The following is a 24,545-nucleotide window of genomic DNA, read 5'->3' on the forward strand; positions in this document are numbered from 1 at the left end:
GGCAATTATAACGTGCTCTCACCTCCAAATGCATGCAGGAGGGACCTGCGCACTCATCTTTAGGCAGTACATACATACACCATATACCATATACACAGAGGGAGGGAGGCCAGGGGAGGAAGAAATTGGTACATTCAATTGAAAGCATGAAGGCCGTGAACAGTCATTTTTAATAGTGTATTTATTTTGTTGTTGATTGTTTGGGACAAGGTCTGGCCATGTAACTGGCCTGAACTCTCTATGTAGCCCAGGCTGGCCTCTGGCTTGCCACCACCCTCTGTCTCTGTCTCTTTTGTTCACAGTATACTTTTATTATCCTCCTAATGTCCATGGTTTCTGTATTGCCGGCTTCCTCTTCCTGAGGACTTTGTGATTAGGTTTATTTCTGTCTTTTTTTTTTTTAGTTCTTAGTTGGCCTGGCTAGAGACATCACTTTTATTGGCCTTTCAAAAGTAGCCTCTGTTTATGTTGACCTCCTCTATTAATGTCCTGGCTTGACTCTCACTGGTATCTGTTCAAGTCTCTGCTGTTTCTGGTCCTCTGTTTACTTTGGATTCGCTCGCTCTTTCTTTCTGCTCTGATAAAGTGGAGGAAGCCTTGAGTCTTGATCTGCGGTCTTCCTTTCTCACTCGGGCATTTAGTGCTAGAACTTCCAGTGCTGCTTTCCCCGAATTTTAAACATTTCGCGTTGTGCTTTCATTTGACTCAGGGTATTTTTTAATAACCTTTGAGCTTCCTCGCTGAACCCTGAGTTATTAAAATGTATCTTGTGATCTCCAACTATCTGGGGATTTTCCAGGTATCAGTGATTCATTTTGCTTTTTTTCTTTTCCCCCATCTTCCTCCTTTTTTCTCCATTTTTTTTTTAAGGCAGGGTCTCTTATAGTTAAGACCCAAACTTTCTGTGTAGTCAGTGGTGACCTCATCCTCATCCTCCTGCCTCTACCTCCTAAATACTGGGATAATGGGCACGCATTACTATGCCTGTTTTATTGTCCTTGGTGATGCATGTTTTAATTTAATTTAGCCATCGCCTGAAACATACACTGTATGATTACTGTTTTTAAGTGTGTTAAGGTGTTTTATGGCCCAGAACATGGTTTATCATAGTGTATGTTCCATGTAACTTAGAAGAGTGTTTACACTGCTATCCTTGGATGAAACTCCTTAGATGTTAATCATGTCTAGTTGACTTACAGTTCTACCGACTTTGGCCATCTCCTTTATGATTATCTGTCCATTTCTGATGAAGGAGTATTGAAGTGCCCATCATCCCTTCTCGCTGCAATTTTATTCATTCGGCCTCATATACATCAGTGCTCTAGTGCTTTGCAGTGCCCGTAAGGATCATTACACCTTTTTGAAGAATTTACTCCTTGCTCTAAAGAGTGCTCTGCCTAAAAATAAATAGAACTATTCTCTTTCCTTGACTAATATTAACATGATATATCTTGCCTTTTACTTTTAATCTATATAATTCTTGAATTAAGAAATATGTCATTTATTAGCCAGGCAGTGGTGGTACACGCCTGTAGTACCAGCATTTGGGACTCAGAGACAGTCAAATCTCTTAATTCAAGACCATCCTGGTCTAGAGATTGAGTTCCAGAACAGCCAAAGCTATACAGAGAAACCCTGTCTCAAATGTGTCAAACAACAACAACAAAACAAAAATGTCATTTACTTCCAGTACATGCGTGAACTCTAAATCTAATATGAACACTACATGTGTGATTATATAAGAACATTATAAAATTAGAACCAAAATCTACCTAACAATCTAATCTACCCAGCATCTTAGGGGGGAAAAAGTTGCTGAAAATTCACACAGCAGAAGAGGCCAGTAAAACTCAACAGAATATTCTTGAAGACATAAACATGCTTTATTTTCTTTTTATAGTGTTTCTAAAAAAAATTTTTAGACACTAACAAAATACATTTTTATCAGAAACATATATGTGTGTGTGTCCAAATGCACAGAGAAACACTAAATTTCTATATAATTTATAGCTATAGTTGCTATATAATAAAAATCTTCCAAAGGTGCATCATTACCATCGTGCTTTGCCATATGAAACTGATTGACTTGGGGACATCCAATATCCCCCTGTGATCAGCATTCAGCATGTGCCTACGTATTTTATGCTAGCATCCCAGATGTGTCGTAGGCAATTAATTCCAAGATGTTTTCCCTTACATCCTTATTTGGACTTCCTCTCAAAACTGCTCTTGTCCTCAAGGTCCAAGTTTCCTTCTGAGTTGTGCAACTCAACAGGCACACAGAGCTCTCTTTACCTTACATTTGAAGTTACAGATTAAATCAAGTAATTGAACCCTACAGATGTTTTAAAATCAAATGTCTGCTATGATTGTGTTTCAATGTCTTTAAATTTCAAATAGTTTTAATGTGATTATTCCCTATGCCCTGTTTTTTTCTTCACTTTTGAATTCATAACCTTTTTTAATCTTAGTTTTTAGAGGCAGAATTTCTCTGTGTAGAGCTGTCTCTTCTGAAACTTGTTCTGTAGACCAGACAGGGCCTCAGAGATCCACCTCCCTTTGCCTCCTGAGTGCTGGGAATAAAGGCCAACGTCACCATGCACTGCTTTCTCCTGCTTTGTTATAAGCTATTTTAGAACATCAGAATAGGCCGGCCGGGCGGCAGTGGTGGCTCACACCTTTGATCCTAGCTAGCACTTGGGAGACAGAGGCAGGTGGATCTCTGTGAGTTCCAGGATAGTCAGGGCTACACAAAGAAGCCCTGTCTCAAAACAGAACAAAACAAAACAAAAACACATCAGAATATACTTCTCTACATAGTAGGTAGAGAACTAATATCAGAAGAGGATGGAGGTGTTCAAAATCAATTCACGATTACCCTGTAAGATGTGAGTACACTGTCAAGAGTTAAGAGTCAGAATCAGTAGTTCCAAGAAACTTACAGTGTGAGCACGTGCAATCCACTCACTTAAAAACAGAAACCAAGAACTCCTTAGAGGAACTACCAAAAAGGAAAATCATCTGTGCATTCAGCTGAAATTTCACACAGGAATCAGTGCAAAAGGTTGGGAGTGCCATAAACGGAATGATTAAACATGACTAGAACAAATGCGCTGGATGAGACGCAATTTTAGTCACCGTGTCTCACGCAGAACCAAATTAGCACACACAAAGCAAACAGTTAAAAAAAAATTCCATGAGTATTTTTAATTTCTGCAAGACTTCCACAGATGGAGGTGTTTGGTGAAGTTTTCTAAGTCTTGTTTCTGGTCGTTTTTCCCCTCATTGTTTTATTTTTCCCTCCTTAAATTTTCTGTTTGTTTTGTTCTGAGCCGGGAGCTTGCAGTGTTGCCCAGCCTGCCTCAAACCGTTTTCCTGACTTAATTTTCCTGAGAATACAGTTTGATTTCAGATTGTGGGTCATCTTCTCCTCCATTCGTGCTAAGGACATAAAATCGAACTGTTTCAGTTTCCTAGCTTTCTTATTTTGCTAGTTTCTCACTATTCCATCCTCACATACTCCTCCGTGGCCACCACCAAACAGCAGAGTGACATTCAGGACTGTCAAAATCACCTTTCTGTGCAATTAATTTCCCATCAAACAACGTTTCAGAATGAATTGGGTTTTTAAGGCTAGCCAGAACAAGGCTAGGTACCGAAAAATAAGGATTATCTTTTGATCCATTGTCATAACACACCTTCTTGGAAACATGGACAGAAAAAGTAAAAAAAAAAAAAAAAAATTACATCTTTAAAAAACAAATTCTTTTTTAGTGACATATCCTCTGAAAAGAGTTGTTGACCAAAATGATAAAAGCTATTTAACAGCAGGGAGGGGAAAAAAATACCTTAAAGCAATCCCGTGGGCACTTAGCATTCCGATGAAGTGAAGCTCAGCTCAGACTCTGTCCCCGGGAATCGCCGGAGCTAGGGGCGCAGAGCCTGGGGGGCAGTTCTGTGAGAGACCTGGCCCTACTCCCAACAGGACAGACGTGGACCCTGACAGCAGCCCTCTCACTTCATTAAAAATAGAATACATTAAAAACGGTAGCTGAGTGTGCGCTCCGAACAGCACGCACGTCACACTGCGCCCCAGCCGCGGGGAGCGGCGCGGGGATTCCCTGCGCTGGGACCTGGGATCCCGGGAGGGGAAAGCTGTGGCGTCCCCGAGCTCCTCGGTTCTCCACCTGGGGCACTGGATGCGGGACTGGGAGGAAGCCGGGGACCCCAAAGAGAGCCAGCGTGGGCGCAGGCACAGGAACCACTCGGGGCGCCGGGAGGGATGCGGAGGGCGGCGCAGTTCTCTTGGCACCACCTGGGGCAGCCGAGGGCAGCTTCCCGGCTTCCCTCGTCTCCGTTTGCGTGGGTAAGAGCCCTGCCCCCACCGGCCTTGCGCAACTCGCCGCCGAGAGTGGGGAAAGGCTGTTGGGGGTAGGGGGAAGACTGGGCGGAAAGAACCGGTCATCAACAACGTCACGTGGGGGGCCGCTTTTCAGGCATAAAAGCAAGGTTCTCCCCGCTAGCAGCCAGTTGTCAAACTGCGAGCAGAGCGCTTCTGGAGTGTCAGAGCCTGCCCACGAAGGAACTCCACGCTGCGTCCCGCCAGCTCTGCCACCGCCGCCGCCGCCGCCGCCGCTGCAACCTCCGCGATGCTCCTCCGAGCTGTGCTGCTCTGCGCTGCCCTGGCGCTCAGCCACGCAGGTGAGTGGCCCCGCGCCCTAAGGCGCACGCCCGATCTCCAGCTCGGACCCTTTTTTCTAGTGCGGGGGGGCTGCGCAGTGGTAGTCAAGAGCCTGGACCACTTGGGTCCGGAGGAATTGCCAGGATGGCCGGCTTTTGCCACTGGCTCTCAGGTTATGGGCCAATTACTCAGCCAAGCAGAGGAGCAGAGAGTCACTCTCGTTTGAAGAAAAAAGAAAGAAAGAAAGAAAAAGAAGAAGAAAGGAGAGAGGGGCATGGGAGGGAGAGAGAGAGAGCAATAGCCATAATAGTTTGTAGGTTGTCATTATGGTAAGACAAGATATGATCAATACATGTGAGGTGTATGTGTGGGGCGACTGAATAGGAATGATTGCTTTAAATACCTGCTAGTGCTTTTCTGCCCCCAGGAAAGTCCAGAATACATTTTTTAAAAGATTTTCAAGATGTTAAAAGTAAACTCTTTTACTTTGGTTTTCTTCACATTAAATTTTGACTAACGTACTAGATTGATCCATTTTAATTTCGAAAGTGCTACTTAACAATTCAAATCTGAATTCTAATTCGTCTAAGAAGTTACTGTGAAAATGATAGTAATGTCAGCTATGTTGTTAGGTCCTCTGCTGTTGTTGCTTGGAAAAGGAAATTGCTATTTCTACATTACAGCCATTTGATGAGACAGACTCAGTTAAAGCAGTCTTTATTTCTGGGACTACCTGTGTATTTCTAACTTACCATTGTAAAGTTGACCCATGGTAACACAATTAAATCCTTAAGATGAGGATGACCAAGAGTTACTTACAGGCTGTCTTATTTTTTTAATGTAGCAAATCCTTGCTGTTCGAACCCGTGTCAGAACCGAGGCGAATGTATGAGTACAGGATTTGACCAGTATAAATGTGATTGTACTCGGACAGGATTCTACGGGGAAAACTGCACTATTCGTAAGTTTCTCCTGGGGTTTCTTCCTTAGGAATGGGGCCACATCCAGTTACCATCAGTTTGTATGTTTGTCTTGTGGGGGGTACCCACTAATTTCTCCCTCCTGCTCGCTCTCTCTCTCTCCAGCTGAGTTTCTGACAAGAATCAAGTTGCTGTTGAAGCCCACCCCAAACACAGTGCACTATATCCTGACCCACTTCAAGGGAGTCTGGAACATTGTGAATAACATTCCTTTCCTGCGAAATTTGATCATGAGTTATGTGTTGACGTGTAAGTACAAACCTCCCTGGTTTCTAGCATCCTCCAACAAAAAATATGCACTAGAAACCCAATCCAAAAAAATATTCCCAACCTTTTCAAAATGGCTTGAAATACACCGTTTCAATTCTCTCCCCCACCCCCCAAAATGCCCAAAAACTGACCTGTGATCCTGTAGTCAGGATCCTATTTATGACCTCCAACCTTCATTCCTGTGGAGGAAGTGGGCTTCACTTGATTATTGAATACCTATGGCTCACAGAATTGTTCTGAACATGCAGCACCCTTTCAAACAAATGGTTGATTCAGGTTTGGGTCAGAAAAGAAAGCAGTAACTTTCTATAGTTCTAAGTGACGGCCATGCCTAACTGTATCAGTCATCAGCTATGGATCAGAGAATGGGTGGTACCTGAAAAAATCAAGACTACTGGAGCATAATGTCCTGTGTAGAGCTTTAGCTGCATTGAAGATGCATTTTCAGTTGCCCTTTAAAGTGTAGTCATTGTAAACCGGGGTATCTTTGTCTGAATCAGATCCAATCTCTGTGCTTCCACATTGTACAACGATAATTAACATTCACTTGTTTCTTCATATGAGGGCCAATGCATTTTTTTTCTTTAACATTCCAGCCAGATCACATTTGATTGACAGTCCACCAACTTACAATGTGCACTATGGTTACAAAAACTGGGAGGCCTTCTCCAACCTCTCCTACTACACCAGAGCCCTTCCTCCGGTAGCTGATGACTGCCCAACTCCCATGGGTGTGAAAGGTGAGTGGAAAGAGAGACGAAGCAAATGCAGTAACATCGGTGTGTAGTTAGAAAAGATGACCTTAGTTGTCCCTTGTTTAAAGCTGTAATGCCTTTGTCCTTAGTATGGTTATCCACAGAGGATTTTTTAAAGTGCCTATTCCATAAAAGTAAATCTTCATTGTGATAGAGTGTCTTAACATTAGTATATTGTGTTAAATAGAATTGACGTTAGGTGGAACTGATAAAGTTATTCAATAGGTTGTTCCCCGATATCTTAGAACTTCATTTGTAGTCTTGGCAAGAGAGTTCATTGCCTGTAATCTCAGTACTTGATAGATTTCAAGCAAGGGTTCACCAGTAAGGCCAAGGCCAACCTGGAATAGAGAGTGAGTTCAAGTCCAGCCTAGGGTACAAGCACGAGACTGTGCCTCAAAGCCAAACCATTGGATTGGTGTTATGATCCTCCTTAAGATTCTGTTCACAAGTCATGAATGCTCTCGTGAATTAGACCAGTCATCTGTGTGCTTGAACAAATATATGAATGGGTTTTAACTTTAGAGTTTTCATGTTTTAGGAAATAAGGAGCTTCCTGATTCAAAAGAAGTTCTGGAAAAAGTTCTCCTAAGGAGAAACTTCATCCCTGACCCCCAAGGCACGAATATGATGTTTGCGTTCTTTGCCCAGCATTTCACTCATCAGTTTTTCAAGACAGATCAGAAACGAGGACCTGGTTTCACCCGAGGACTGGGCCATGGGGTAAGATAGGCTTAACTCAGAATTAAAGCAAATCCTTAGGAAATGCTGACATCTTGCCATGCCAAACAAATCACACCCATTTTTTTTTATACAAGTGTAATGCCTACAATCATAATAGAGTATTCTGTTTTTCATTCACTGGTTTAGTAAAAATAAATAGACATACACGGAGATGTTTTAATGTAAACTTTCCTTACATTTTGAGTTTAAATTTTGGTCTACAAAAAAAATGCTACAACTTCCAAAAATTAATTAATTAATTATTGGTAACACTGGGAAGTAAACTTAGAACTTTGTGATTGCTAGGCACTGGGCTCTGCCATTGAGGTAGAGGACCAGCACTCCAAAAAAACAAAAGAAAACAAAAACAAAAACAAAAAAAAAACTGTACACTGATTATGCCGCTTTAAATAATATAAAAATATCATGGTTATACTGAGCATGCATGTGCCATATTTAATATAAGATACTAATATTATTCAGCATAAAGAGACACACGGAGTGGATTGAGGGGGCAAAGAGGAAGGGGGGAGAGGGGGGAGGATAGTTCACAACCATCTGTAACTCCAGTCGGTTCTAGGGGATTTAATGTCCCCTTCTGATCTCTTTGGGCACCAGGCATGTACATGATATATATACATATAGACAAACACTCATACATATAAAAAATAAAATAAATCTAAAAAAAAATCACTTGTTGAATTTTAAAGACAACTAAGTTATCAAAATGTACTAACAAATGTTCGTAAGACATCAATAAATTGAAATTTCTCCATAATTTTCTAGGTGGACTTAAATCACATTTACGGTGAAACTCTAGACAGACAACATAAACTGCGCCTCTTCAAGGATGGAAAATTGAAATACCAGGTATTTTCCTTATATTTTAGGAATTATCATTTCATTTACACTTATATTTTAAAACTGCTAGCCGTGTTTGTCTGTTTTAACTCTGTGCTATTATTACTGTTGTGATTTAGGTCATTGATGGAGAGGTGTATCCTCCCACAGTCAAAGACACTGAGGTAGAAATGATCTACCCCCCTCACATCCCTGAGCACCTACGGTTTGCTGTGGGGCAGGAGGTCTTTGGTCTGGTACCTGGTCTAATGATGTATGCTACAATCTGGCTTCGGGAGCACAACAGAGTGTGCGATGTGCTGAAACGCGAGCATCCTGAGTGGGACGATGAGAGGTTATTCCAGACAAGCAGGCTCATACTGATAGGTGAGCAAGAGAAAATCAGCAAGACCATCTCCCCAAGCCAAAGAAAAACCTCACGTGTTACCTTGGCTGTGTTTTGACTCCTTCTTGTGAATAGTGAGAATGAGCGCATGCCTGGTAACATACCTCCCATTTGATAGTAAGGAAAATAAGCTCTCTGTGTTGTGTCACAGGAGAGACTATCAAGATTGTGATCGAAGACTACGTGCAGCACCTGAGCGGCTACCACTTCAAACTCAAGTTCGACCCAGAGCTGCTTTTCAACCAGCAGTTTCAGTACCAGAACCGCATTGCAGCTGAATTCAACACACTCTATCACTGGCACCCTCTGCTGCCTGACACCTTTCAGATCGAAGAGCAGGAGTACAACTTCAAACAGTTCCTCTACAACAACTCCATCCTCATTGAACACGGACTCACCCAGTTTGTTGAGTCATTCACCAGACAGATCGCTGGCCGGGTAAGCATCATTCCTGAAAAGCAAGAACAAGCTGGTCAGTAAGTTTTCAGATTTCTGTCATTGAGATCATTTTTCCTTTTACTAAAAGAACAACCAGATGGTCTACTGGTTCTTGAAACAGGAAGCCTAGGAGGTTTTTGAAAGGCTACGGTTTTAGTCTACAATTATCAAGCAAATAACAACACATTCTCTTAAAACTAATACCCTAAAAAGTTTGCCATCATCTGATAGATTTCAGCAGGAAATATTCAGGCTTGTCGATGAGTTTATTTTTTTGTAACTGTAAAAGGCAAGTTCATTACAGAATAGCAGCGTGTTGAGGTCAAGACGTAGGAAAGCAGGAATATGCCTAAGAAGTGCATTTTCTTCTTCACTTTCCTCAGGTTGCTGGGGGTAGGAATGTTCCAGTTGCAGTAAAAGCAGTGGCCAAGGCCTCCATTGACCAGAGCAGAGAGATGAAATACCAGTCCCTGAACGAGTACCGCAAACGCTTCTCCCTGAAGCCCTACACATCGTTTGAAGAACTTACAGGTGAGAGATGGTTTCTGAAATTTCTACAACGATCAAGGATTAAATGGGAAAAGAGAAGGTGAGAGAGAATTCGGTGAGGGGTGAGCCTCCTCCTTTTCCCCCTCTTCCTTTTCCTCTTCCTCCTCCTTCTTTTCTCCTTTTTAAGGATTCGGTTTATTGAGAAGGAGGGGTGGGAATCGGAGTGGGCTAGCGAGCGGGGGGGCCTATGCTCAAGAGCCAGAACTATTTCCTCCTTTTCCTCCTTTGGCATTGCCTGTATCTCTGTCTTCTTTACCTTCCAGGAGAGAAGGAGATGGCCGCAGAGTTGGAAGCCCTCTACAGTGACATCGACGCCATGGAGCTGTATCCTGCCCTGCTGGTGGAAAAGCCTCGTCCAGATGCTATCTTTGGGGAGACCATGGTAGAACTTGGAGCACCATTCTCCTTGAAAGGACTTATGGGCAATCCCATCTGTTCTCCTCAGTACTGGAAGCCAAGCACTTTTGGAGGAGAAGTGGGTTTTAGGATCATCCACACTGCTTCCTTTCAGTCGCTCATCTGTAATAACGTGAAGGGCTGCCCCTTCACCTCCTTCAATGTGCAAGATCCACAGCCTACCAAAGCAGCCACCATCAATGCAAGTGCCTCCCATTCCAGACTAGATGACCTCAACCCTACAGTGCTAATCAAAGGGCGTTCAACTGAGCTGTAGAAGTCTATTGGTCATATTTATTTATTTATATGAACAATTTAATTTAATTATTTAATATTTATATGAAATGCCCTTTTCACTTAACATCTTCTATAACAGAAGGCAATGTTCTGAACCATGTTACATTTGTGAAGATTCGTGTGTTTGTACTTTAAATATGTGTTGCCCTCAAGTGAAAGAGAAAAACAGCTTCCAGTCTTTCACATAAACCAGGGGGAAATGAATTTTGATATCTTTTTACTTGAATTTCAGCTCATAGTATATCTTAATAAGAACAAAGGAAAGATATTTGAATACTTAAATGCTATTACAAGATGAAAAATGCTACAAGTGTCTACACTGTTGATTATGACTCCTGTCTTCCATGCTACGTTGGGAGCAGCTAATGTGGAAATTTAAAGAAATCTTGCGTATTTTTTATCTCAGAAAACAAAAGGTATAAGTTCAGTTTTCAGTGAACATTTAAGGTAGATACTGCCAACAAGTTCATTTTAAAAAAAAAAAGTCTTGAATAATTTGAAATGTCTAAATTGAGAGTTTGAATTACTTTTGAAGGCTCTTACTTTCTTAAGCTATTGAACTTGGACCCACACCAATAAAATAGTTATTATAAACAAAAATCTCTAAACCTAGTAGAAATTACATTGTGATTGATGGTTAAAATACTATGTCAGTGATTTTCTTTTCTCAGTGGTAGTGAAATGTTACTTACTGAGATGGCAAGACCTTCCTTGTAAGTCAAGATGCCAGCGTAGGAAGGTGGTGGAGCCTCTGCTGTCCTATCTTAAGAGTGTATGTTCTTTAAAGAGTTTGTTTATATTGGAATCAAGCAAAATCTTTAGCAACAAAAAGATTTACAAATAAAATAACCAAGGACAGAGAAGGATTCTGAATTAAAGATCATATTTGAGGTTATACTTCTAAAGGAGACTTTCTGATCCTTGTATGATACTGGCCTGGTACTCAACAGGTTTTTGCTGTGAGGTTAATGACTTACCAAGCTGGACTTAAGCAGTTTTTCTCTTCTATAGCATGATGTTAACAATCCATCTCACAATGCAAAAAGTATCAGTGGCTTTGTGAGCTTCTTCAAAGCGTTGAAATCTATTCTGTTGCATGCTACCTGAAATGCAGCAGGTCCCGTGCACTGAGTCCAGCCTGGATGCCAGCACGCTGCTCCCCCTATTTCTTTTTCTTGTCGCCATTTTACTACGAGAAACTGCTGATCAGTTGTTCTTTGCTATTTTCCAGGTTTTTGATTTTTCTTTGCTGTTTTCTAGGTTTTTAGTATCAGGTCTATTCTCTCTTTAACCTCTATTAATATTTTCTCTACTTGAAGTTTTACATTCAGGAAAACCTCAGCTCAGGACTACTAGGTACCTCCCCTTTGGAGGAATAAATTTATTTTAGGCAAAAGGCAGAAATTTTTACTTATAATTATACTGAAGGACCCTACCAAGATATGAGAATACCTTCTATGGAAATGTAAAGGGTTCATGACAAGAAAGTTAAACATTCTTGTTGTGAAGAATGGCTTTCTTACTTAGAAACCAAGTTAGTTAGTGAGTAGTTCTGGGCAATAGTAATAAATGTAAAACAATAATGATGATAATTCTACATCTCATTATCAGCTGAGGTACTGTATATTACTTAATTTATTAAGGATAATTATGTCTTTTAGACATTATTGTTATAAACTATGTTTAAGCCTACAAGTGTTTGTTTTCACATTATGTCAGAATCAATGTACTTTTTTTGTGATTACCTCTCTGAATTCCTGTGTAAACAATCAAACAAAATAATGAGATTAATGTTCGTGGATAAATTTTAAGAAGTCTAGTCTGGTATATTGAGAAGTTTAAAGCTGGAATTTACACACATAGCAGACTGAAGAGAACATTGTCTTATGTAAACATGTTACAAAGACTGACATTTTTGACATTTTGAAGGCCCTGTAGATGCTTTATTAATTAGTTAGATTACCTTATTAAGAAATTCTCTTCAAAGCACTATAGGCATTAGTATTCACGAACCAAGAACTGATTACAGATAATATTTATGTAAATAACTGAAAAATGTGTCTTAATAATAGAAAGGAGAAATTTATTTTATTACAAAGAAATTACAAAATATTTTAAAGATTATATGCTTAAAAGGTTTAAGATGGAAAAACAATCAACTTTAGAAAAAATTGTATAAAAATTTTTAATGTCATTTTTTTTTTTAAACAAGCCAACTTGATTGTTGTGAACATGAACCTGCTGAATGAACCTGGAAATTCAGGTTAAGTGTGTGATTGTTAGTTGCCTGAGAGAAATGTGTATTTAAATTAACTTATGTGAAAAAAAAGTAGACTTAGAACAAATGCTTGTTTATTTTTATACTATTTAAAAATTGAAAACTTGTGAAAATAAAATTTGATTGTTTCTTTATATTTTTGCGTGGCCTTGATTTCTCTGAATGATGATCCTTAAACCATTATTTTGTGTTCTTGCATCTTCAATAGGAGGGAAATGTAGCTTTAGTGGTGGAGCGATTGCCTAACATTTAGGAGGCCCTGGGTTCTATCTTCCACAATCAAGAAGAAAAAAATCTAGTCTGTCCCTTAATGAAATGGCTCTGCTCTTGGTCCCATGGACTCTTCCAAGAGTCTCAGTTGTTGAAGAACTGTTGACATGTGTGCCTCGTGCTATAGGAGACACCACAGGCGCCTTCATTGCCTCATCTAGAAGTAAATACAATGTATAAAAGGCAGGCAGGGCAGGTGACAACGGAGCTCGGTGTGTGAAGGCGCTTGCCCTCAACCCTGACCACCCGAGGTCAATGCCTGAAATCCATATGGTGGAAGGAAAGAATGGACTCATGAGTTGCTCTCTGGCCTGCACACACACACACACACACACACACACACACACACACACACACACACACACATAAACGTAATTTAATTTTCTTAAAAAAAGACAAAGACTAAGATGTGTGTTATAAAGGAGGTACAAAATATGAAAAGGAAGTTCAAAAGAAAGAGAGATGGAGGGAGGAAAGGAAGAAAAGAAAAGGAAGAGAGGAGAGTAGAGAAAGAAAATCCAAGTCGATTCAGCATGCTGGTGCATTCCTTTAATTCCAGCACTCAAAAGACAGAGGTGGGTGGATCTCTGTGAGCTTCAGGCCAGCCAGGGTTACACAGTGAGACTCTAGCAAAATAAAGCAAAATACCGAAAACAAAACAGAACAAAACAAAACAAGAAAAAAAAACAAGCTAACAAATAAGTGAAAACAATAGACGCTCACACGGGAACAGATTATACCCCTCTGGACAAATCGCTGACATACTATACATGGTTTCCTTTGTCTCCCTGTTTTCTTGGCATCTTGGTAATTTCTATAACTCCACAGGCCACATAGTTCACCCCTTTGCTGACCTTTCTGACCCTTGGCATTCTCCTTCCCAAGGACACCTTTTCCCATCATATTCCTGACCTCATCACCATTACTTGCTGTACCACTTCAAAGACCTTGAGTTCCATCATGCTCCTCGACTTACCTATAGTCCAGGTTGCCTACTGAGCCTCAGAGCCTAACATCTGACTCAAGTGTGCACTGAGCCCACTGCTGACCCACCATGGTAACATAAGGTATCATGCCATTATTTACCACCCACTTCCATCCTGGCTTCTCTCTGCATCTGTCTCTTGCTCATAGTCACTCTCCACCCGCTCACTCACGTACTTTTCTATGCTGCTTTATTGGAACAATTTGCTTACTTTCAGCCATTCAATGACTATTTTCTTCCTTCCTTTCTCCCGTGGGCACGAGCGTGCATGCGTGCGTGCGTGCGTGCGTGCGTGCGTGCGTGCGTGCGTGTGTGTGTGTGTGTGTGTGTGTAGGATCTCACTATACAAGCTTTGGCTGGCATGCAACTTTCTAAATAGATCAGGTTTGTCTCTCACAGAGATCTACCTGCCTCCACCTCTGAGTACTGGAATCAAAGGCATGAGCTATCATGCCCAGGTACATGTTTCTTTTCATAGTGTTTGTTTTGTAGTTTTTTTTTGTTTGTTTTTTTTTTCAAGACGAGGTCTCACATTGCAGCTCAGGGTGAAACCAACTCTTGGCAATCCACTTCCCAAGTGTTGGCTTTCCAGGTATGAGCTCCCATGCCTGGCTTAACTTCTTCCATATTTGGCTCTTCAGTAGCTTTCAACCCAAAGGACTGTCTTTATTGTTTTCAAGCACACACACACACACACACTCACACACACACACACACACACACACACACACACACACACACACACACGCTGTGGCACAATTTACTGTTGTCTTGGTCTTTCTCATTTGCAAAGAGCACTGCTGTTCCTCTGCCGTGTCTGTAAGTTCGCATACCATAACACCTTTCATGTTAGCTGCACTCAAACTCTTAAGTTCAAACAATAATCACTTGCAGGTTTATTTTTCTGGGATTAACTTCTAATCAGCAATTAGCAACCATCCACTCAAATTTTCAAATGTAATCAGTTCTCTTCCATCTCTGCCTAAACAATACATGCACCCTGTAGGCCAAACAATAATTATCTAAAGTTAACTAGATAATTACCGTCTTCTAGTTTTAAGCAAAAGCCTTTTCTTCTCTCTCATACCTGCCCTAGAGGCAGTCCTGTTGATGGCATTCCATAGACAAATCAGAATTTTGTCACTTTCCTCCCAAACCCTGCCAGTATGGACCTAGTCAGTGCAACAGACTTTTAATCCCTCTTTATTCTTCCTTTTGTCCAAAACATTCTTCTTATGGTAGTGAGAGTATGTGTTTTTAAAACTCAGTCTAATCATGGCTTTCCTGTGCCTGAAATCTCCCAGTAACTTCTTACTACACACTGAATATAGCATCTTATCCTACCCTATGGGGACTTCAATCATCCATCCCCTGCCTACCTGTCTGAGCCCATTCACTATGCTTCCCTCATGTGTTGTGTTTCATTTTCTGTGTCGTGACAGAAGGCTTGAGACTGGGTAATTTGCTCCTGGCTCTGGAAGCCTGCAAGTCCAAACTAGGAAGTCCTTCTTCCCCATATGCACAATTGATGCAGGAAAAAGTGGGCAAACAGGCTCCCACAAAGGCAAACAGGCTGTGGAAAGAGGGCCATGGCTATGTATGGCTATGTCGAGTTAATTCATGGTGGAGTGGGGAAGTACACTAGTCCCTTTTTGATGATGGCGCCCCTATGATCCAGAGACTTTGGAAGCATTCAGCCACCTTGCTATAATGTTTATAGCTAATTATATTTCAACATGAGTTTTGGTAACAAGCCACATCTGAACCACAGGCACACCCATGTTTCCTACACCTGTTACATTGCCTTCTTATGATATGTTTATTAGCAATAATTCTTAATATGTTGTCACTTGTTAGATGGTTTTTCTGGAGATTTTCACATGGTTCTGCCATCTCATCATTCAATCTCAGCTCAAATTCCCCATCCTCAGAAAGGCTTCCTTTAACCACCCAAACTAAAAGAATTTCTCAGACTCTGCTTCTCAGGCTACCTGATGTTCTTCAGAGCATTCATTGCTGTCTTATATGATGCTATTTTGTTTTGTGTGTTTCCTGTGTTCCCATCCTAGACATTTATGCCCATGAAAAAAATAACTGAGTTTTTCATAGCTTTCAGAATACTAAAAACATTAAAAGTCATTAAAAGCACATGACAGATGAATAAAGACTTTATTTATATATATAAAAAAACAGATTGTTTAGTGATTCTTGAAGAAATAGTAACATCTCTGCAAGCCAAGATGTCCTGTCTAGAAAGGTCTACCATTTTCTTCCATAACAAAAATTAGCATAATATATAAAATATATAATATAAAAAAACTAGCATAATATTTTCTGACTAACACGTGGAAGTGGTAAAATCTGAGTAAGTTCTATGAGTTGTGGCAACATCAATTTCTTGGGGTTGATATTGTACTATAAGTGTGAAGATGTCAGCATTTGGGGAGGTGTGAAACTCAGTTCCTCTCTACTCACTTCTTTGTAACTTCCTGTGAAGGCATAGTTGTTGATTTTTTTTGTTTTGTTTGTTTGTTTGTTTGTTTGTTTGTTTTCAAAATTACAAGTAGCTTGTTTGTTTGTTTGATATAGCCTTGGCTTGTCTGCTGCTCATTAGGTAGCCCAGGTTGGCCTGAGAAACATGGAAATCCTACTGCCTTAGCCCTTCCTCCTGAGCGCAGGGATTGCCACTATGTCCATATTTATTTTGGGGGGAGGGAGTACTTATTTATTTTGAAAGGTTTATTTGTGTTGCTTTTGTTTATATGTGTGTGTGTGTGTGTGTGTGTGTGTGTGTGTGTGTGTGTGTGCGTGCGCGCGCGAGCATCTGTGTGAGTGAAAGACAAAAAGGGGCAGATGTCCATGGAGGCCAGAACAGGGTACCAGATCCCTTGGAGCTGGAGTTACAAAGTACATAACATGGATCCTGAGAAGTAAACTCAGGTCCTCTGGAAGAACAAAAAAGTACTCTTAACCATTCAGCCATCTTTACAGCCCCATTCTTTTTTTAGTTTTGTTTTATGTGTGTGAGTCTTTGTACTACATGCATGCCTGAGCCCACAGTGAATAGAAGTGTGTATTTGATCCCCAAGAACTGTAATACTGTAATTACTGATAGCTGTGAATCAGCATGTGGATTCTGGGGCTAGAACTCAGGTCCTCTGCAAGAACAAGTGCTCTCAAACGCTGAGCCATTTCTCTAGCGGTTCCCTTTGTTTTGGTTTTGAGGTAGGGTCTTACTATAATCCCCTGCTGGCCTGCAACTCCCTGTGTATATCAGGTTGGGCTCTAATTTGTTCTGTTCTTCCTGCCTCTGCATTAAAGCACTGAGGCTGCAGACATGCACCACCAGTGTGAAGGGCTTTTTTTTTCTAATATTTATTTTTAATATTTTTAATTATGTGTATTTTAATATTTTTAGTCATGTGTGCTTGTCTACATGAGTGTAGGTGCCCAGGAGTCCAGAGATGTTAGATTCCCTGAAGCTGGAGTTACAGGCCGTTGTGGGAATCCCATCATGGGTGCTGAGAACTGAGCTCAGATTCTCTGTAGGAGCAGTACATGCTCTTAACCACTGAGCCATCTCTCCAGCCTGAAGGTTATTTTCTTTTGTTTTGTTTTTAGATTTATTTTATTCTCTCTCTCTCTCTCTCTCTCTCTCTCTCTCTCTCTCTCTCTCTCTCTCTCTGATATAACTTACTTGCTGGAACTGATTCTCTTTTCTTTTCTACCATGTGGGTTCTGGAAATTGGATTCAAGTTGTCACACTTGGTGACAAGTCTATCTTAATTAGGGTTTTATTCCTGTGAAGAGACACCATGACCGCAGCAACTCTTATAAAGGAAAACATTTAATTGGGGCTGGCTTACAGTTTCAGAGGTTCAGTCCATTATCATCATGGCAGGAAGCATGTCTGGGCATAGGCAGATGTGGTGCTGAGGAAGAGTTCTACATCTGCATTGGCAGGCAGTAGGAAGCCAGAGACACTGGGCCTGGCTTGAGCATTTGAAGCCCTGAAGCCCACCCCCAGTGACGCACTTCCTCCAACAAGGCCACCTCCTAATAATGTCATTCCCTAGGAGCCTGTGAGGGCCATTTTTATTCAAACCGTCACATCCTTTGAGCCACCTTACCAGACCTTGTGGATTATTGTCTGAGACAGGATTTTGATAGCACAGGCTATCCTGGAACTCATTGTGTAGCCTAGGTTGGCTGTCATCCTCCCAAGTGCTCGGATTGAAGTTGTGAGTTATGATACCCAGGCAATACTTTAAACAAAGTACAACTCATTGCAGAGTTCCATGTACATTTGCTCTGGAAAATAAATGCTCAAATTACATAAAAGCCAAATATCTAGGAAGAGCTCAAGAAATCGATCAGTGTTTCACAAAATTAAGCACACAGAACAAGCCATCTCCAATTCACATTCCAGTTGATCTCCTAGATTATCACAAATAAAAGCAACCAGCCTCCACCACCACCTCTCTACCTCTGGACCTCCCGTCACGTGGCCTCAGTGGGGATGGAGTTCATTTGCCTTTCATGTTTCCTATTGTTCCCAGTAAGTGATGTGATAGCATAATTGCGTGACTTTCCCCTGGCTATTGACGCTGTTCATGATGACGACATTCACAAACACATAGGGCGGAGGGTACTGTGCCTTCTCCCGAGGGAGTGTCTTACGCTGACTTAGTATTCTGAAAGAATCAAAGAAAAAGGGGGCAATGGTAAACACTCTTGCTCCTTAAGCAGCCCAAAAAAAACAAAAAAAAAAAAAAAAAAAAAAAAAAAGGTGGCAATGATGCACAGGACAAGAATGTTCCTTTCGCCCACACCCTGAAACCTCCCCTTTAAAATGCAAAATTTTTCTAACATTATCATGCTATATTTTATTTAGACTTGATTTAAATATATTACTCAATAGTCTCACTGCTGAGATATTTGAAATGCGTGCCCATTTGGAGGAAACCCTGCTTGAAAGAGAGAGTTTGAACAATCGGATCTGGTGTAGGTGGTACCTACCCTCAGAGGTAGGAGAGTGGGGTTTTTTTGAGGCCAGTCTGCAAAAAAAAAAGAAAGAAAAAGAAAGCATACTTGTATCAAAACTCCAATTTGGGGGAGTTTTGAACCAGATCAATTGACATGGATATTCTTTTTTCTCACTTTAATTCTCTCCATTCACATACTAAGTGATATATGCCATAAATATTCTTAAAGTGAATTTCCATAAACAGATTAATTTAGAGCAGAACTTGTATGTATGTTTAGCAAACTGAGATACTTTTGAAATCATGAGTGAGACATAGTAATAATGAAGCAATCATGGATCTCTAGGCCAATTCAGACACTATAAATCAGGCGTACTCCCTATCACTCACACTCAGGTTATCAAGGCTATCACTCACACTCAGGTTATCAAGGCACGGCAGTGCACTAGGCACCCAGCTCTCCGACTTTGCAGTCAGCTAGCCTGGTTTTCCCCAGCTCTACCCATTTCCAGCATTGCAGTAAATAAAACAGCCACAGTTCCCGTCTTTAAAAGGTAAAATAGGGAACAGAGACTAGCTCAGTTGGTGGTGTCCGCCAAGCACAAAGGAAGTCCTGGGTCCCATCCTCAGCATAGCTTGAAAGCTGCTAGGGTGCAGACCTGTAATCCAAGACCCACTAGGAGATAGACAGGAAGGTCAGAGGTTCAAGGTCCTTCTCAGCCGTATAGCTCATTCAAGTCTAGTCTGGGGTAGGAGGTGTGTCAAAAAAGAAAGCAAGTTCTGTGGTCAGGAAAGTGATTCTTGCTCTACAAGTACAGACAACTTTCAAAAAATCTTTTTTTTTTCAATTCTATTTCTTAAGTGAATTGAATGTTTGCCTAATATTCGATGAGACTAAATAAAAACAGAGTGCAAAGAGTGGAGCTGACTGTAACCCTAAGGGTTTTGTTCAGCTAAAGGCAGCTGTTTGTTTTTTGTTTGGTTTTTTTTTTTTTCTGTTTCAAACTATAACTCAAGGCAAGTTGACATTTTTTTTTAAATTACTATTTCATGGGTGTGCACACTCAATGCTGAGCTATGGAGGGCAGAGGACAGCTTGTAGATGTTGGTCCTTAACCTAGGCTCTCTGCATATATGTGACAGTTGTGGAGCTTGGTCTGTTTGTGGGACTCCTGGCAATGGGAGCCGGGGCTGTCCCTGGTGCTTTGGCTGGCTCTTGGGAACCTATTCTTCATGCTGGATTGCCTGGCCCAGCTTGAAGACAGGGGGAGGTGCTTGATCTTACAGCATCTTGATATGCCATGCTTTGCTGATGCCCATGGGAGGTCTGCCCCTTTTCTGAGTGAATACATAGAAGAGATGGATTGAGGGGGGGGGTGAGGGGGAAGGAGTGGGAAGAGGGAGGAGAGGAGGGAGGGAAGACTTCAGTCAGAATATAAAATAAATAAATAAGTAAAATTGAAAAGGAAAAGAAAAGAAGTTGGTCCTCTCAGCCCATCCCAGGGATAGGTCCCAGGGATCAAACTCAGGTCACCGGACTTACCAGCCGGTGCCTTTATTACTTTCTTTTTTATTAACTTTTGAGACAGGATGTCTTTATGTGGCCCTGGCTGTCCCTGCCTCTGTTTTCAATCACTGGTGTTAGTTGGTATTATAGGAGCAAGCCCCAGCACTCCACCAAACTTTTACTGTTATAGGCTATGAGAATCTGTTAGAGGGTGCATATCCGGACAAACACCTCAAATATTGTCACGACACTTCGGGGCCTTTAAAAATGATCCACGTTACGGAGCTATGGCAGCGTGGCTGCTCCAGCACTGGAAGGGGAACAGCAGGAAGAGGAAAGAAGAGAATTATGTATGGACAGAGATTAAGAATGTCATAGAAAGGGTTTTCAATTGAGAAGTCACTAAAATATAACTTCACCGTAAATCCACATTTTCAAGTCACCTAAAAGGTTTTAGTAAAAATGTGTCAGAGGAATGAAAAGTCAAAATCATCTCTAGTTTTGCTCTGCTGCTGCTGGTAGCTTTGGGGGCAGGGGTGTTTTGTTTCCCTTTTTTGTTGCCGTCTTTGTCTCTTTTTTCTTTTTTCTTTTCTTTCTTTCTTTCTTTTTTTTTTTTTTTTTGGTTGTTTGTTTTGAGACATGCTATGGAGTCTTGTCTTCTCCAGTCTCTACTTTCCAAGTGCTAATATTCCAGGCCTATCCCACTACACTGGTATACCGTTCTGTCTTAATCTGTTTTTATTTTAAAAAGCTCCAAGTGTTGTGGTTATATGTACTGGATGCTTATGTCCTCCTAAAACTTACGTGTGAATTCTAATCTGTGGTGTGACAATTTGGACCTCTAAGGAAATAACTGACCTAATCGTTAGAGTCCCAGAGGGACTCTAGAGAGAACTGGGTCATTCATTCTCTCTCCCCACCCTTTGCTCTCCTCCTATCCCTCTGTCTTTCACTAAACACCCAGAAAGAAGGGATGAGAACCCACAGGGAGAGCGCAGACTTGCTTAGCCTGGGGAGAGAGACTGTAATAGATGGGCTTCTTTTCTCTGTAGTGGAATTCCTTGGTACACAGCACACAGTTGGGCTTTCTAGCTTCAGGGACCTTTACCATGTCTTAGTGTACTCTTACCATGAGGAAGAGGCCTGCAATCGGCCAGGCTAAAAAGGATAGCTTAGGGAAGGAAGAAACATCATTTTAAATGCCTTTCAAAGTACTGCCATAACACGGTGTTCTAAATACAGTCATGTGAGTCACTGTGATTCCTTGGCATTTCTGACTAAAAGCTGAAGTGTGAGAGTGTTCTTTAGGTCAGGACTAGAATAAGACACCCAGTGCCTTAAAATGTCTGATTAGCTTGGAAAAAAAAAGTTTACTTTTACAGAAAATGCATGAACAAGATGAAATGAATAAGTTTAACAAACATTTTTTTTGGAATGACTTCTAGACATTCTGATATACATCTTAAAATTCCTTTATTTTTTTTCCAAGCTGGCCATGGGTGATTCGTGCCTTAAATCTTAGCACTTGCAAAGCAGAAACCAGTAGATCTCTGTGAATGCTAGGGCAGCCAGGGCTACAGAAATTCTTTTTTCTCTGTTTGCATTGTGAGGTAATACACCTGAAAACAAAAGTTTTCAGTTGTCTAGCTTTCTGAGACCAGCAGTAAGCCTGAAGTATATCTGTATGTTCTATATGTGTTCTATATTCACTGCATCACTCGAGCTAGAACATTCTCTCCCCCACCTCACACACACACACCACATGCACACAGAGAGAGAGAGAGACAGAGAGAGAGAGAGAGAGAGAGAGAGAGACAGAGAGAGAGAGAGACAGAGAGACAGAGAGAGTGAAAGAGAGAGAGACAGAGAGAGTGAAAGAGAGAGAGACAGAGAGAGTGAAAGAGAGAGAGACAGAGAGAGAGAGACCGAGAGTGTCACACTCTTGCCTCAGCCTCTAAAGTGTTGAGATTTTAAATGTGGACTGTTCCTGCCATTGTTTTGTTTTGTTTTGTTTTGTTTTGAGACAGAGTCACACTATATGATAACTCTGACTGTCCTAGAACTCACTATACAGATCAGTATGTCCTCAAACTAACAGACTTCCCGCTTCTGACTCCTGAATACTAAGATTAAAGGCATGTGCCACCATGCCTGGTGACTCTTTTTGTTTTCATATTGGGTAAGACATGGATGATTTTATATCTATTTTCATAAAAGAATAAAATTTTTATCCTGATAATTGCAAATAGAGTCATAAATATAAATATGTAAGTCATATGAAGTGTTCTTCTCTAGTTAAAGCTATAAACCAAAAAATTTTGAAGATCATAAAAGGAGCTAGGCATGGTAGTATGTTCTTGGAAGCAGGATTGTCACAAATTCTGTCCAGCCAGGGCTATACAACTCTTATTGACTCCTAGTTTAGGAGAGGAATGAGCAAAATGTTAACTATGGATGAATATGCAAGTTCACTTACATGAGCAGAATTTAACACAATGCCATGAAATAATATCAGCTCTCCAGGATTCTGGCTAATTTGGTAAGTAAAAATTTCTAAGTCAACAACAACTGTGAGCTGTGAAATTATGTTTACGTTATGGCACTTTCAGATGACATTCTTCACTTCATATTATTTTGTTGTTATGAACCAAAGGCGAGTGGATTCTCCAGCTCTAAAAGGGAGTCAGCATTAACAGGGATAGAGGTTTGCTTCAAACTCACTAGGTAGATGAGGACGACCCCGAACTCCTGACAATTCCTGCCTGTACCTACCACTGCTGGAATTTCAGGTATGCACACCCAGCTATTTTGCGCCTTCTCTGCCAGGAAACACAGAACCAACTTTCTAGCTGTTGTTGACCTGGAAACCTAAGCGGGAGCCCTGAGCCCTCGACAATACGGCAGCCGTAAGGTACCGTGTCCGCTGCAGGACGCCGGGCAGCTCTCTCCTTTGGGCTGTGAGACCTTCCTTTTTCTTTCAGTCTTTTTGTGATCAGTGGCCCTGCCACATGCCCGCTGAGGCATGGCTGGCTGCTTCAAACACTCCACTGAGGCGGCTCAGCTGTTTCTTGTTTGCTTGTTGTTTTCCTTTGGTTTGGTCCCCTGTTGAGGAGAGTGAGGCCAGCAAAGCCGGTCAGCTCCTCTCTCGCTGTCCTGCACAGCCGGATAAGACAGGTATGGGGGATTGAAAAGGTCTTGATGGAGTCTAACTCTGTGAGGTTGGGGTTTTCCAGTAATCTGGAACCTCTAAGAGCCCGGTCCTTTGATGAGTTTATGGACACTTCACCATGCTGATTAGTTACATCCTTGGCCATGGCTGACCAACCCAAGCTTCAACCCTTCTTCACATCCCAGAGGCTGAGAAATGAGACTAAAAGTCTATCTATGCATTGGTTTTTCTGATTAAAAGCCCCAGTCATGACACTGCCTGAGAGCCCCCCAGTTGCTGGTCACCATACATCATTCTCAGAGGTTCCAAAGGGAAGAGTATGATGGGAACTAAAGCACAAGTCCTATATTGTATTATTTCTTATTATATCATACAACTATACCCAACATGCTTCAGGAGATTGGTTGATATTGCTTACACATAGAATCAATAGGGTTTTTTTCAATAATAATAAAAACAAATATTGCAAAAATCTAAAAGAAACTAAAACAATTTAAGAGAAAGTTGAACTAATCCTCCTCATGTGCAATAATTTTTCAGAATGTCTTCTGTGAAGTGGTTAAGACAATCAAATGTGTAATGGCCTCCACCCTACCACCACCACCACCAACAACAACAAAAGAAATGTAAAAAGGCAGAGAATTGATAGAGAGGTGTTACTTGTTTTTATCAAAAGTTCTGACTGAAACATCGTTCACATAATATTAAATTTCTGCTAAAGCAATCCTACACAGAATAAGAGTCATGATCAGTCACTGAATGAGAATGCCTCCCATAGGCTCAGGAATTTGAACACCCGGTCCCCAGTTGATGGAGCTGTTTGGGGAGGCTTAGGAGATGTGGCCTTGCTAGAGGAAGTATGTCACTAGTAGTAGGTTAGAGGTTTCAAAGCCTCACACCAATCAAAAGTTTACAAACTCTACTTTGTGCTTGTAGTTTAAGATGTGAGCTCTCAACTTGCTGGTCCAGCCACCAAGCCTGCCGCCTCCACAATGCCATCAGGAACGCTAACACTT

At 41.2% G+C, this 24,545-nt stretch overlaps 2 protein-coding genes across 3 annotated transcripts in view; one reads left to right on the top strand and one right to left on the bottom strand.

Annotated features, from left to right (window-relative positions):
* The window catches only part of Pla2g4a (phospholipase A2 group IVA), a 272,464-nt gene extending 268,490 nt beyond the window's left edge, over nt 1-3,974 (bottom strand). The window contains exon 1 of the mRNA XM_052737131.1: nt 3,849-3,974. The gene's annotated coding sequence lies outside the window, so the exon portion shown is untranslated. The remainder of the gene's footprint in view (nt 1-3,848) is intronic.
* A 173-nt stretch (nt 3,975-4,147) lies between these two features.
* On the top strand, nt 4,148-12,747 carry Ptgs2 (prostaglandin-endoperoxide synthase 2). Of its 2 annotated transcripts, none has more exons than XM_052737135.1 (11): nt 4,148-4,366; nt 4,524-4,701; nt 5,526-5,642; nt 5,767-5,910; nt 6,528-6,671; nt 7,228-7,409; nt 8,196-8,279; nt 8,390-8,636; nt 8,807-9,093; nt 9,477-9,624; nt 9,906-12,747. In XM_052737135.1, the coding sequence occupies exons 1-11, from the start codon at nt 4,283-4,285 to the stop codon at nt 10,313-10,315; spliced, it is 2,025 nt and encodes a 674-aa protein (XP_052593095.1). In that variant the 5' UTR covers nt 4,148-4,282; the 3' UTR covers nt 10,316-12,747. The 2 variants fall into 2 exon arrangements, with proteins under 2 accessions (XP_052593095.1, XP_052593096.1); XM_052737136.1 differs by having other exon boundaries at nt 4,527-4,701.
* Nucleotides 12,748-24,545: the final 11,798 nt, after the last annotated feature.

The sequence above is a fragment of the Peromyscus californicus genome, unplaced genomic scaffold (assembly GCF_007827085.1).
Source record: "Peromyscus californicus insignis strain IS unplaced genomic scaffold, ASM782708v3 Scaffold_14__1_contigs__length_90479793_seg_2, whole genome shotgun sequence".
Classification (NCBI taxonomy): domain Eukaryota; kingdom Metazoa; phylum Chordata; class Mammalia; order Rodentia; family Cricetidae; genus Peromyscus; species Peromyscus californicus.

What these genes read in the sequence shown, in the direction of transcription:
- Ptgs2 (XM_052737135.1), top strand. Translation starts at nt 4,283, where the DNA reads ATGCGGAGGGCGGCGCAGTTCTCTTGGCACCACCTGGGGCAGCCGAGG. An exon ending in ATGGAAAATTGAAATACCAG is followed by an intron (nt 8,280 to 8,389) that starts GTATTTTCCTTA and finishes GTTGTGATTTAG; the next exon opens with GTCATTGATGGAGAGGTGTA. An exon ending in ATCGTTTGAAGAACTTACAG is followed by an intron (nt 9,625 to 9,905) that starts GTGAGAGATGGT and finishes TTTACCTTCCAG; the next exon opens with GAGAGAAGGAGATGGCCGCA.